General features: G+C 44.9%; 1 protein-coding gene across 7 annotated transcripts; it reads right to left on the reverse strand.

Annotated features, from left to right (window-relative positions):
* Positions 1 to 1,101: 1,101 nt before the first annotated feature.
* Positions 1,102 to 14,415, reverse strand: GEM (GTP binding protein overexpressed in skeletal muscle). Of its 7 annotated transcripts, none has more exons than XM_008001102.3 (5): positions 14,267 to 14,415; positions 12,251 to 12,587; positions 5,204 to 5,280; positions 3,878 to 4,082; positions 1,102 to 2,436 (listed from the first exon to the last, which is right to left on the reverse strand). In XM_008001102.3, exons 2-5 carry the CDS (start codon positions 12,576 to 12,578, stop codon positions 2,159 to 2,161), a joined length of 888 nt encoding a protein of 295 aa, XP_007999293.1. In that variant the 5' UTR covers positions 12,579 to 12,587; positions 14,267 to 14,415; the 3' UTR covers positions 1,102 to 2,158. The 7 variants fall into 7 exon arrangements, with proteins under 7 accessions (XP_007999293.1, XP_037856208.1, XP_072874310.1 ...); XM_038000280.2 differs by having other exon boundaries at positions 12,188 to 12,587; positions 14,267 to 14,401; XM_073018209.1 differs by having other exon boundaries at positions 14,177 to 14,377.
* Between the last annotated feature and the right edge of the window lie 429 nt (positions 14,416 to 14,844).

Consider the following 14,844-nt stretch of genomic DNA (forward strand, 5'->3'; position numbering starts at 1 on the left):
ATCCATCTCCCCATGCAATTCTAAGATGCAAAGCACATTGAGATGGGAACCTTTGTGCTCAACTTGGAAAAAGGAGGAGAAAGGGCAACAAAAACAGAGCAGAGACCCCCTTTAAAACTGTGTCACTTTAAGGCCAGGCGTGATGGCTTATGGCTGTAATCCCAGCACTTTGGGAGGCCAAGGCAGGCAGATCACCTGAGGTCAAGAGTTTGAGACCAGTCTGGCCAATATGCTGAAACCCTGTCTCTACTAAAAATACAAAAATTAGCCTGGCATGGTGGTGCATGCTGTAGTCCCAGCTACTTGGGAGGCTATGGCAGGAGAATCGCTTGAACCCAGAAGGCGGAGGTTGCAGTGAGCCAAGATCACGCCACTGCACTTCAGCCTGGGTGACAGAGCAAGACTCCATCTCAAAAAAAAAAATGTGTCACTTTACGGAATGTCTGAAGTCCCATGATTGTCACCATCGGTGTGTGTCTGACTACAAACTCAGAAAGCTAGGGAGAAGAGAGTGAAATAGGGTACATATAGGGCCAGAGAAGATGTGAAGGCGGAACACCAGGAAGTTCCATTCCAGCAAAAGGGCTGCATACAGCCACTGGATAGATGCCAAGTGATTAATGTCAAGCCGTATTAATGTCAGAGAGGAGAATTTGGTGAAAGCTTTGCCTGGCTAGATCTCGGGTTGGAAATCACTAGTTTCCTTTATTTTATTTCCCCCTAATCCTTTATAACTTCCTCTAATGCCTTAGTCAAGCTTAAGACCATGAGCCTCCAGGGAGCAAAGCGAGGCCCATCTGTTCAGTCAGGCATTTGCCAGACCAAAAATGTCAATCTGGCTTTTCCTATAACAGCATTGAGATGACCCCAAATACTTCCCAACGGTATCAGCCAAAAATAACTTTGCATTACCGTGAATCGTGATTCCAAAGCAGAGATGTCAGGGATACCCTTTAAAACAGATAATGACTGGGCTATTGCTGGTGAGAAAAAAGAAAGAAAACAACAGGCATATGTCTCTTTGGAATGTGCTTGCTCTAAAGGCTGTATAAAAATAATCCTAATCATCTTGCTTGGGGAGGAAAACCAATCAAGAATGCCTTTTTTCAAATATTTTCTTTTATTATAAGACATATAGGTAAAAACTTGCATATTTTGTAAAAGATAGAAAATGGTAATAAAATGGATATTTTTCTTATTAAGAAATATGTTCATAAATATGCTTTATCAAATGTTAAAATGGTTATTTTGCAAAATAATAATAAATAGAGCAGAGCTGTGACATACAAGGGTCAACCAAAGTACTGGAAGTTTTTATGCTATATGTTTTATAAAAATTCAGACTTCTGATTATACATTAAAAATTGACATTTTGCACTACAGGGTATCAATAATTTTGATTTTAAAAATATTTTTATGATGACTCCATGAATTCAAAACTAATAAAACATAAAAGGTGGTTTGACTAAATAGAATCTGATTCAAGTAATTTTCCCTTAAATAAGAAATTGTAAGATATAATTTTTGAGCCTATAAGGGATACATGTATCAGTTCCCAATTCTACACATCTCAGTGGGCACTGAACAAAAATTGTTTGCCAAGCCTTTGTTTCCAGCAAGGTCCACATTATTTCTTTTCACAGTTTGATGGAACAATAATAGTCACGATTCTGATGAGCCTAGTCCTACAATTCTAGCTCCATCGATCTTAGATTCATAGAAAGTTTTCCCTCCTTTGAAGAAACTCATTAACAGCTTTCTTACATTTGTTTATGACCCATTGGCCTCAAAGTCACATATCAGAACACTGGGCAAAATTTTTAATGCGAAAATTTCTTGTTCTAGGCATTCTTTGTAAGCTTTACTTCTCTACTATCCAGAAGAGAAGAAACACATGTGAACACCAAACACATCCTCTAACAAGTCTTGGGTGTTCAAATAGCAAGGTCAGGCTCTTCCTGGAAATAGATACTGACTTTTTACAAAAATCTTCCATTTCCCATGCATCATGTTGCCCACAAGGCTAATACGTCAGCTCCCTGCTACAATGGGGGAAACCACATCTAACAATACTAAAGTATCCAATCTAATATAGATTATTGGTCCCAATGGCCTTCAACAATGTCCATCGAAGGGACATCTGGGTGACTCTGGGTTCCTAGAGTACAGAGAGGTCATGGCAGGATTTGGACTTGAGCTTGAAGGCCATATTCTTGTTGTTTTTGGCCACGATCTTGCCCCAGAAGCGCCTGGCTTTCCTGGGCATGCTCTCCTTCCTTTTCTGATAGGCCAGTCGCCGCTCATTCTTCTCCTTGCTGTCCCGCCGGAGGCGCACCTGCCGCACAATGCCCTCAAACAGCTCCTTCACGTTGTGCTGGACAGCTGCGGAGGTCTCGATGAACTTGCAGTCAAACACCACTGCACAGGCTCTCCCTTCTGGGAAGGAAAGAAAGAGGTGAGAGGGGCTGCAGAGCACAGTCCCGCACAGCACACAGTCAAGCTGGATGGTTCTTCGAGGTAACACTAAGTCAGCTGTATATGCAGTGGATAGAGGATGCTGCTGCAGCACGGGCCCTCCCAGGGCATGAATAGAAAATGTCTCACTGGAGGATCCTTGGAAGTAAGGGAGACGGGCTTTAGACCTGGCCCACCATATATTCACTGTCCGAAGGTCCATTTCATCAAATACAGTGATATTTGTTATAACAGTAAAAGCCATATCCTTAGTTTACTGCAGACTTACAATGTGCCAAGACCAAGGCTAAGTTGTTTATAAACACTATTTTCAATGTCCACAACAATCTTGGAAAATACATTGTTATCCCTGTCGAATACATGAAGAAACTGAGGGGAGTCTCCTCTGCAGGTGAAGTTCACACAGCCTATAAGTGGTAGTGAATCCAGGTCTGCTCAGTTCTCAAGCCCACACTCAACTCTTTCTCCTGACCCAGTTTCCAGAATTGGGAATAAGAATTCTACTACTTAGCTTTCCTCTCTTTAAAAGAAAATAAAAATAAAAATGAAAATAAAGCAATAATGAGATATCTTGGGAAAAAATTGAGAATTGTACAAATGTGTAATACAGTTAAATTATACAAGTTTTTCTGCGACAGTCTCAATTGCAAGTATCTCATTGTGTTCAATGACCATGCATCAAGTTTTGGTTTGGAAAAAAAATGATTACTGTAGACAGTTGTGTCCTAGTAGGAAGACATTCCCAAACCAGCATGTACATTGTCTTTATCAGGTGTCTTTCCTCCTGAGCAGGGCCTGGCAATGCAGTATTTTAGTTTTATAATTGTATAAGGGATCAAATCTGAATTAGGCCAGTAAAATCTCAAGGGTTGTAAAAGCACTTGGGTGCCCACTCAGAAGACAGAGATTTTCCCTAAACTAAGTATGAAGAAGAATATGTGACCCCATCAGACTGATGCCTTAAATGAAATTTCAGAAGCCAGGGATGGGGAGTAGGAGAGTAGGACAGTGTTTCTAGGGCTTACAGGAACCAGAGTCAGCCAGAGTAGAATTCTTTTTCCTCAATGAAACGCTTTCTCACAGTTCCCCTAAATCAGAGTTCCCTATCCTTCTTGCATGAAGATGCTACTTTGTTTATCCTGTACTCTTGGGAATTCCAGGAAACTCCTTAAAAGCGGGAAGATTAGCATCCTGCAGGTAGACCAGATGGACAAAGGAGAGTAACTAGTGTGGAAGAGACTGACTGGGACTGTAGGAGTCTGAGAAACACACCTAAAATTTCACATAGCATCTTTATGAGTTCCTAGATCCAGCCTCATGGAAGGAGGGAAGAACCTGTATCTGAAGGAAAATGCATGTGATCCAGTGACTGTTTCTACAGTATTGGCTCTGCTCCTCTTACCTGATACAGACACTTCCCGGCACCGCACTAAGTCACTTTTGTTGCCAACCAAAATTATGGGAATGTCCTCTGTCTGCCGGGCCCTGCGAAGCTGAATTCGCAGCTCAGATGCCTTCTCGAAGCTCGCTCGGTCTGTGATTGAGTAGACAATCAGGTATGCGTCCCCAACCTGCATGCAGTGGTCGTGGAGCCATTCATTTTCCCCCTAATGAAACAATAAGATCTTCTGTGAGTTCAGTTACACCAGGGAATGAAGCGTCAGTTTGCAAAATAACACTATGTGTGTCCTAAAGTACCCTTGCTGACAGGAGAAAGGAAGAAAATCGCTTCTGACTCCCCAAAAGCATTGGTCTTCCATGCCTATAAGATGTCTGGTGGCTGTAAAAATTGCTAGCCTGTCCACTATTTATGCCAAAAAGTTTTTACTTTTCAATATCTTCTACAGCTTGATTTGATAAATTACACAACTACTCTGCCAAACAGCATTTCCAACTTCTATTTAATCTACCATAATGAGCATTTTCTGACTTCCCAAAAACTCCCTTTTGCCTTTTCCAAGTGATGAGATTAAGAACAGTTTTGTGGGACTAGGAGGGTTTTCAATAAACAGAAGTCTAGCACATAGGTTCTGAAGTTTTGTTTGTTTGTTTGTTTTTTGAGACGGAGTCTCGCTCTGTCGCCCAGGCTGGAGTGCAGTGGCCGGATCTCAGCTCACTGCAAGCTCCGCCTCCCGGGTTTACCCCATTCTCCTGCCTCAGCCTCCTGAGTAGCTGGGACTACAGGCGCCCGCCACCTCGCCCAGCTAGTTTTTCTTGTATTTTTTCGTAGAGACGGGGTTTCACCGTGTTCGCCAGGATGGTCTCAATCTCCTGACCTCGTGATCCGCCCGTCTCGGCCTCCCAAAGTGCTGGGATTACAGGCTTGAGCCACCGCGCCCAGCCAGGTTCTGAAGTTTTTTAAATCTTTAAAAAGCCAATGTTGAAGACTAGTATTGAGAATCTCAATATCTTCATATAAAATGGATTTATGTTATTTAAAGTAACTGTCCATGCCTGTTTGTATTTTCCCTAAAACAAACAAACTTTTTGGGTGTGTTTTTTAATAGAACTAAAGGCAAGTCACTACAACTTGCTTGTTATTCAGAACTCATTTGTTAATGACCTGTTCCTTAGAACAGTCTCATCCTTCAGAAGTATGCTTTTAATCAAGATAATGAGCCCACCTCATCTGGAACACCCACTATATAGGACAAGGTCACCCTCGCACCAAACAGTTTGTTGAAAGGAAAGCCCTGAAGGAATTTGGAGAGCTACAGGCTCTGCATACCTTATTTTCCCACATATCCAGGAGTATAATTGTTGCACTTTCCCCATCAACCATCAGGGTTCGTTCATATGTATCTTCTAGAAAAGAAAGAACAAAGATATCAGGCGAATATGCAACACTTCTCCATAAGAGGGTCAGGTAGAAAATTATGCTAGAACATAAACTTACTAAATATGCAATTAATTATGTAAGTATAGAAATATTTTCAAAGGCAAATTACTATTTTTTGTCACCTTCAACAACATTCTACATATAATTCCTCCAGTCCTCATCCAGCAGAACATCTCTCTCGAACACGTATCACTAAACCACATGGAGTAAAAGACATTTGTTTGCATCATTCCTGGACCTTTTGTATGGGAAAATCATTTATGAGGATAAACTTACTTAAGAGCTTTTGACTCAGATTCAATGGTTAATGCCATGGGGAAACATTAACCACCCAGTGAAACTGTAAGCTGCATTTTCCTGAGTCCATTGTACCTTTCAGTGGGTAGTTACTGAACACTCACTAGCAATTTCAGGAGCTCTGAGCTCAGAGACATTGCTCCTCTCTGGACAAGTGCAAGAAAGAATCTTGAGACTCTCCCTGTTTTGGCTGTAGTTTTCTTCCTTTTCTTAAAAAAATGCTGTTCCCTAGGGCTTGTTTTCCCATCTTGAGTATAACAGAAATGCAGCCTCCAGCTCTACATGGTAATGGAAACTTTCCTCCCTGCACTTGAGCCCAGATCATGTGTAGGTGAAGGGCAAACACAGTACAGTGCAATGGGCCAAAACAGTTCCAGCCTGGAAAATCCATGGGGAGCAGGCATAGAAAGGGGCGCAGTGGGATTTCTGCAAGTGGGATTTCACTCATCCCAATACCATTGAGCCCATCCCCACTCTATTTTCACAATGAGGTTTCCTGTTTTGAATTTCATCTTTTGAAAATTATGACTTTCATAATGATTTATCATTTTTCTTCTGGTTCTTTTTGTCTAGGATTTTTTCCCTCAAATATCCACAAGGCCTGTTCCCTTACCTCCCTCTGGGAGAGGTGCTTCCTGGCCATCCATTTAAAATTGCAACACTTCTCTCCCACAGTATTCCTTCCCTGATTTATATTTCTCCATCTCACCTATTGCCACCTAACATACAACACATTTAACTTACTTATTCTATTATTTTCTGTCCCTCCTGCCCCTCCTTGTAATGTTAGGGCAGACATTTGCATTTGTGCTGTTTACTGTGTCCCCCAGCACACTGGTACATCGCTGGTGCACAATAAAGTCTGTGCAGTGAACGAATGGTAAATATAGCATTGTGGCTGCAAAAACAAGCAAACCTGAATTGGAATCCAGGTGCCATCACTTATGAACTCTGGGGGTCTGCGCCACTTAGGCTCTCTGAGCCTCAGTTTTCCTCATCTGTGCAATGGGATTGATAATAGTACTCACACCTTAGGGCTATGTGACAATTACCTATATTAAGTCTGGGCACAAAGTAGAAACTCAATCAGTGTTAGTCATTATCACTTCTTCAGGTGAAGGAAGCTGGTTCTTACCATACTCAGCACTTCCTCACTACAGATAAATCCTAGCTTAAGAGAGCTACATTGGAACCAGGGCACTTCTTGTTTTACAATAGCGAGGGGTTTATGAAAAACACTGCTCCTGGTTTAATGCTTCATCATCTAAGAACTGGAATCAAGAGAGGTTTCCCTTCCTTACGGAAGGAAAACTTGGACAAATAAGAAGAGAGTTAACCAGGGATGTCCCTGTCTTTCTGTGAGTTTCCCCACCTCCCACAGCGTCATTCTTCTAATCAGTAAGTGTTTGCCCCTGGGGAATTAAAACTCTGTCATGCCTATCGTGTGCCTTCTCACAATACACAGAAGGAATGAGATCACAGTGGGACTATTTGGATTACGGGGGGTAGAGCCTTACAACCTCAACATGCAAATCAGACAATGCAATGGAGACCATCAGAGCCTGGGCAGCACAGAGCGGGGATGGCCTGACCGCTGCTTCCCTTCCCACCACAGGGTTCTTAGCTTTTCTCTAAAACCCCTCCCTGCACTCAGACAACTCCTTCAATGATGGAGGAACTTTCCCAGCTCACCACTCAGGTACAGGGAACTTGCTTGAGTGCCCGGTCATTCAAATAGAAACATACTGTGTTCCAATTGCTGATGGGAAAAGAAAACCCAACTTTCTCCTGGCTTAAGAGATATCAGAACAAGTCTAGAGAAAAAGTGGACTAAGGATCACAGCCATGAAAGTAGAAACACGATGCTTTGCCGTTCTAGAAGCTTCCTGAGAGCCTCTAGTTTCCTGGCAGGCTCTGGATCTTACCTTTGCCTGAAAATTACTGTGTTGGAGGCCTGGGAGGCTAAAACAATCCATCTCCTCCCTGCTCAGCACGTGTGCTCCCCTTTTTATCCCCCACCCCAGTACATGAGTTTAGATATGGCCTCTGGCTATGTGTGCCAGGACCCTTCCAGCACACATGGCATCCCAACTGAAGGCTCTCCCCTAACCAGGTGCAAGCCTGGGAGTAACCAGAGCTCCAGGTTTCTCTTCTTCATCTAAGTTGCTCAGCTCATCTTTTATCCTTTTCAAGTGCTAATCAGGTGAGAAGGGAAGGAAAGGAATACCAGGCTCTAGGAGAGCTCTTTGAAATTTGCTTCCGGTAAAGGTGTGGAGAAAGGTTTGGATACTGATTAGCCTCTGTGAGGCTCTTCAGTAATCTGGGTCTGGGGACACCCCCACTTCTCCGGTGCACTGGAAGAAAGCTGGGGTGTCTGTGCACTCTCTATGTAGCAAGAGAACTCATGCTGATGGGGACGGACAGAGGTTCTACAAAGGGTGATGGTGGTCAGTAGCCACTTTCTCTAAACCAGTGTGTCTTTCCTCATTTGATCCCCCTGACAGACTCTCTCCTTAACCAAACTTTAGTCAGACTCCTCTGAATCCTCTTCTCTACCGGGCCTCCACCCTGGGCTTCCATTTCCATCCTGGCAGAATCCAGCTTTAGCAAGAATCCTGCTAAGTCAGTTTAGTGAGAATCCCCCACCTTCAATATCTGATCAAATTCCTCACCCACCACCTCTGATGTCTAAGTCCTTGGCCGGACTTCAGCAAGAATCCCCCCTAACCTTGACTTCTCCTCTTAGTAATTTTCCATCCTCTGACCCCCTCCCACCTGCTCCTTGGCCAAGTGCCCAGTTGTTCTTCTTGTATTTGGAGTTGAGCCCCATCTCTCCCCGCTATTGGGATGCCTATTGCAATGGTCCTGAATAAGGTCTTCCTTACCATGTTAATAATTTTTTTGTTAGTGCCTCTTGTGCTTGGAGGTGAGGCCCCTTCTGCCCGAGACTGGCTCTAGTGCTGTGTGTGAAACCCGCCCAAGTGTTCTCTCACTGCCAGCACCGACTCCTGCAGCACCTCTAAAGTTCCGAGACTCCAGCATCCCTCTCCCTGAAAACTTTCAACTGCTTCCAGCTTTCATAGCTCAGGGGATCCCAAGGAACCTCGGAAGAAATGCTTGCTCTACAAATACTATCTTCTCCTTTACTGGCCTAGTCCCCTCTGCACAGCTCCAAGGGCCCCAGCCAACAGTGACCAAAGTGGACAGGGGCCACAAGCAAGGAAACCGCCACTTTTGAAAGATAAACACATCAAAAGGAAATGGTAGATTCAGAATCAGCTCTAACTAATGCTCATTTTGTACTTATTATGTGTCAGGCACCATGTTCCACGCTCAACATGTTATCTCCTTTAATCCTCGTAACACCCTATGAAGGAGGTATTACCCCAATTACACTAATGAGGCAGCTTGAGGAGGCTAAGTGGCTTCTCCAAGAGCACCCAGCTAAGTCAGTGTCAGAGCTGTGTCTAAACCCATTCATCAGACCCCAAGCCCAATAAGACTTCCACACTTTGCTGTATATATGTGGTGTGCCTTCCCACCTAGCTCAGGGCTTCCAAATCCTAGTTGTTCCTAGGGTTCAGCTCAGAGACCATCTCTTCCATGAACCTTATTTTATTTTATTTTATTTATTTTATTGAGATGGAGTTTCACTTTTGTTGCCCAGGCTGGAGTGCAATGGCAAGATCTCAGCTTACTGCAACCTCCACCTCCTGGGTTTAAGCGACTCGCCTGTCTCAGCCTCCTGAGTAGCTGGGATTACAGGCACCTGCGGATTACAGGCACCTGCCACCATGCCCGGCTAATTTTTTTGTATTTTTAGTAGAGATAGGGTTTTACCATGTTGGCCAGGCTGGTCTTGAACTCCTGACCTCAGGTGATCCACCTGCCTCAGTCTCCCAAAGTGTTGGGATTACAGGTGTGAGCCACCGTGCCCGGCCAACCACGAAGCTCTTAAATCCACAGTCAGAGGTAATGTTTTCACCTCTGAATTCCCACAGCACTCTCCTTACACCACTTTCAAGACACCACATCCTATCTCAATTTCTACTTGGTGTATACATTACGCTCCATTGCATACTGTGAGCATCTCCGCAGAAGAAGCCCCATGACTATGACTCTTCGCATGTCCCCGGAGTGCCTCGCCAAGCTCTCTGCTATACATTCAGTAACTTCTTAGGAATGAATGAATGAATGGCATTCAGTGTGTACAGAGAGTCATAAGATTACTGCAGTATAATTATAACAATATCCATCTTTATTAGGAGAAATAATTATGAGAATATTATGTCAATTTTTTTCTTATAGTAGATGCTGATTTTTAAAAAAAAATGTAAGGGTGTGCCTTAGAAAACCTTCCTCTTGGGAAGCAAAGCCAACTAGTGATTCCAGCAGGTCCTACAGATTCTCTGTGTAAGAAGCTAGGGAAAGGATTCCCTTTCTCTCTTGTGATTGAACTCAAATGCTGTGTCTTTTCATGGTCCCCTGAAGCCCCAGGATCAGCCATGTGCCTGATGCCCAATCTGCTGTCATATTGGGCATCTCTGTCTCTCTCAACAAAGAAGTTCCCAAAATATCTGGGAAGCCTACCTTTCCAAATTCCAGGGATGAGTCAGTCTTCTTAACATTTTATGCCTATGGGAATAGTACCCTCTGGCTATATACCACTCCATTCTAATGGACAAACATTTTTTAAAGTCTACTATCCACTAACTTTTTTCAATTCTTCCCTCTTAAAAACAAACCAAAAAAAACCTCCCAGTCGATCTCTTCCTTATGTCAACGCCCAAAGCACTGTATTGTTACTGCTTAAAGTATTAGTTAATGTGACCCTGCTCTGCAACATAGCCACTGACACTTAGCTCATTATTAGGGAGCATGGTATACCTCATCCATCACCATGTACCCCGGAGCTTAAGACAGAGCCAGCTGTGTGGCTGATGCCCAGTGCGCTGTCATACTTAGTATTTGGAAGCTAAATCCTGGGGCTGCAGGGGGCCATGAAAAGACACAGGATTTGGGTTCAGTCACAACTAGATTTGAATCCTGGTCATGCCATGTACTAGTTTTTTCACCCCGGGAAAGTCACTTGACTTTGTAAGCCTCCATTTCTTCACCCATAAAATAGGTATATTAATGCCAGATTGATTCAAGTATTATCAAAAACATGTGTGGGAAGTACTTAACACAGTGCCTGGCACATAGCAGGTTCCCCAGAAATGGTAAAGTGAACTGAACTAAGATTATAAAATCCCCAATTCTAAATCCACCTTCCTTATTGGGTGATTCTGGATAAGGCTCTTGGTGTCCCTGAGACTTAGTTTGCTCATGAGTACAAGAACTTTGTGAAGACCAAAATAAACATGAGCAGATATAAGGCACTTAACAAAGTGCCTCTCCCATTGCAAACATTCACTCTAAATGTCAGTCCCTTCCTCCCATTTCTCTTTCCTAGCAAGTCACCTGGCAGCCTTTACAAAGAAAGAGGGAATCAATTGTACAACACTGGCCCTATTTCTCCCTTTACTCTTGTGAGATTCCAGGAGCCAGGAGAGAAATCGATGTTACATCAATGAGTCATCATTTATAGCCCAGTTCCTGAGCTGCCTCATGAAGCAGTGAACTCCTTGACACTGAGACAGTCAAGAAGAATAAAACCTCCAGATGAGATGGGCTGTGGGTAGTGAGGAATAGTATTAATATGCATCAATGCAGGGGAGAACTGAGTCATCGCTGAGACACCTCCCTACTCTGTGATTCAGTTGTGAGTCGCGACAGAACACAGACCATGTGACTTGGGGAAACACTGAGCAGTGCTTCCTTTATTTCTGTAGCGGTGAATAGGGACACGTAACTACCCTGGTCACATACACTCAGACTAAAGCCGTGGCTGAAAGACACTTTATGGACGGCATTGGCTATCAGGATCTTCATATTACTTAGCAGAACATAGGGCTGTACTTTACCCCTAGCTGAAGAATACATGCATTTTGAGATAATGTCACCTCAAAACAGTTTTGGAAATAGGCCAGGTTCCAATCAATAAATAGATGAAATGAAATTGTACAGGGAAAATTGTCTTGAAAAGCTGTCAGACTCTATACAAAGTATCATTGTTATACTTCACATTTTAAAAAATTATTATACTATTTCAAATACAGATTTTGAACTATTTTATACCCACAAAAGTTTCTAATATTGGTAGAAGCAAACTGATCAAGCCATCCTAACAGCTTTTCCAACTGGCTTGTTTTAGGTATAACCATGGAAAAAGGCTGTGCCTATACTGAGTTCCGGGAAGAATGTTCAAGTCAGAGTCAGCAGAAGTCAGAGGTGGGGCGCTGACCCTCTGGCTATGCCCTCTCTAATCAGCCTTCCCCCACCCATTTAGAATTGAAATCTGAAAAATTCCCTTTCTGGCCCAGGTTCAATAGATTTTGGTCCTGTCTACAAGCTTTTTCATTTTATTGCCCTGAGAGCCTGTGCTTGGGCTTTTCTGGAGACTCAGCTCCCCCATCAATTGTCCAAAATGCATAAACCTTAGCTCCCAACTCTGCAGGTAAATAAGCCACCCACCTTCGCTCTTTCTTCCTGGGCCACGCCTGATGGAAAGAAGCCCACTGGGGCTGGGACACCTACCTCCCAGCACCTCGCAGTCGCTGTCCATGCTGTCATGCACACCTGCAAAGATGTTGGCCAGAGTGGACTTGCCCACCCCCTGCTCCCCTATGAGCACCACTCGGTAGTAGGTGTTCCCTGACTCAGAGGAGATGACTGAGTCTGTGGAGTCAGAGGACCAGCTTCGGCGGCAGTGGTCCTCAGGGGCAGCAGAATGGCGGTTGCGGTGGCTGTACTGGTGGGGCTCTTTCTGGACCATCAGATGCCTGCCATCGGCTGGGATGCTCCAGCGCTGCTGCTGCGGCTGCATGCCCACAGTGCCCTGGCGCATGGTGACATTCAGAGTCATCGTTGGGTCCTGGGGAGCAAAGCAGCCAAGATGGCAGCATTAGTAAGCATGAGTGAGAGCTCTGCTCAAATACATGGTCAGTCATCAGTAATATTATATTAGATGAGATGAGAAGCAAGTATCCCTAACATAAAAAACACCAATTGAACAGTCTCCAAATCCCAACAAGACAGGCTTTCAACTGGACACACACACATACACACACACTGCCCACACTGTCAGTAACCAGCTCCTCAGGCAGACTGTCATTTGCATGGAAAAAAAAAATACTGTTAACATCACCCACTGCCCATGGGCTTACCCCTTCCTTAAAGCAGACTTGGATCAAAGAAGAGCTGCACTCGGAGCTGGCACAAAGGCAGCTGGAAAGAACCAGCAGCCTCCAGAGATGACTTGAAAAGCAACAAGTTAATGTTGCTGGGGACCAACTGGTCAGGTTAGCTGCTCTTGTCTAAACTTGGCTCTTAATTGCACCAGCGTCCAGCAGGTTTTGTGCCTCAGTGGGAAACACGTGGCAATGACATCACCCCCACCCCTCCCCACCGCAACCCTGGCTGGACTGGACAGGCACTTATTGGAACTTCCATGTTTAGTAAAGTTGCTTTGATGCTCTCCAGCTGCCTGGAGAGCATCCACCTGCCATTATTGGGGGTAGAGGGGAAATTTTCTGTTTAAAGTTTATGCCTCAGCTGTGCCCTCTTATCCACAGATGCCACTTTTAAAGCATCTCAGCTCCAAACCTAGACACCCTGGCAGAGAAATGATCTGCTCATGTTCAGACCTAGCAAATTTGCACAGAAAGTGCCTCATTCTTAACAAACCACGTCCATTCTCAAGAGTTCTTTAATTCAACTCAGATTCCTTTTTTGAGACAGAGTCTTGCTCTGTCACCCAGGCTGGAGTGTAGTGGCAGGATCACAGCTCACTGTAGCCTCCAACTCCACTTCAGCCTCCCAAGGAGCTGGGACTACAGACCTGCACCACCACGCCCACTAGTTTTTTTTTTTTTTTAATTTTTATTTTTTGGTAGAGACGGTGGTCTCACAATGTTGCCCAGGCTGGTCTCCAACTCCTGGGGTCAAGTGATCCTCCTGCCTCGGCTTCCCAAAGTGCTGAGACCACAGGCCTGAGCCACCATTCTCAGCCCCCCTTCTTGAAGCAAATCAGAAGGCTGAAGATTCCCCTAAAAGATAGGACAACAACTTCGCTACAACTTTTCCTTTGCAGACTGCCTCCCCGAGCCGGAAGGTCTGTTTTTCTGGCTACTGGCGACAAGTGTAAGTAGGCACATTGCAATCAGCAAGATGCACAAACAGTGCTCTCCCACCCTCACCCCCACACTCCATACCCCAACACCTCGCCACTAACCAGGACCACCAGCTGGTTTTTTAGTCTCAAAAGCAGCACCTCAGTTGGCAGACTTACATTCAAACAACAAATACATAAAGCATCATTAAGGGCTGCCCTCTCTGACCACTCGATCTGTAGAAGGAGGTGACTGTCCTACCGAATTGAACTAAGGAACCTGCTGATGAGAAGCGACATCCTTTGCACTTGAAGCTCTGACCCCCACCAGAAAATCCCAGCGCAGAACGCACGTTTCAGGGGTTCTTTTCTCAACTTCGAAAGTTCTGCGGCCTGGGAAACTCCCACTCTCTCCCTTCTCCGTCCCGGGCCGCCCCCCTTACTTGGCTCGGCCGGATCGGCGTCGGGGCGTCAGCGTATCGCGTGGGTCTGCGCTGGGATACCCGGGCCAAGGAGCGGGTAGTGCTGCGCTGTGCCCGCCGTCCGTGGCCGCCGCCTGCAGCCGCCGCGGCCGGGCGGTTTATAACTAGCCCAGCCGACCCGCCGCGGGGCTTTTCCGTGACGTCAGCGCCCCCGCCGGGAGGGGGCGGCTCTGCAGCAAACTCGGAGTTGCAGCCACTTGGCTAAATCGGTTACTCGCAGTCACATGACCCCTTCTCTCTCCATTTAAAAAATAATGACAGTTCAATCCTGGGCCTCCTTTATTTTATTTTCTTTTTTACCAGGTGAACACAGGAAAATGGAAAAATACTCTAAGTGCCACTTAATCGTCCTTCCCAGCAAAACACTTGCAAGCTGGAGGGATAAAGGATGGAGGGAGAAGCAGGTTTGAGTTGAGAGCTCAGCTTTGCCAAGAAAACAGGGATCAACCTGGAATGCGCAGAGACTTTAGCCTCCAGGATGAGACTGCAGCCACCTTGAATGGCCAAGGCTTGTTTTAACCGCATCTTCTGCAAGGAAG

The sequence above is a fragment of the Chlorocebus sabaeus genome, chromosome 8 (genome assembly GCF_047675955.1).
Source record: "Chlorocebus sabaeus isolate Y175 chromosome 8, mChlSab1.0.hap1, whole genome shotgun sequence".
NCBI lineage: Eukaryota > Metazoa > Chordata > Mammalia > Primates > Cercopithecidae > Chlorocebus > Chlorocebus sabaeus.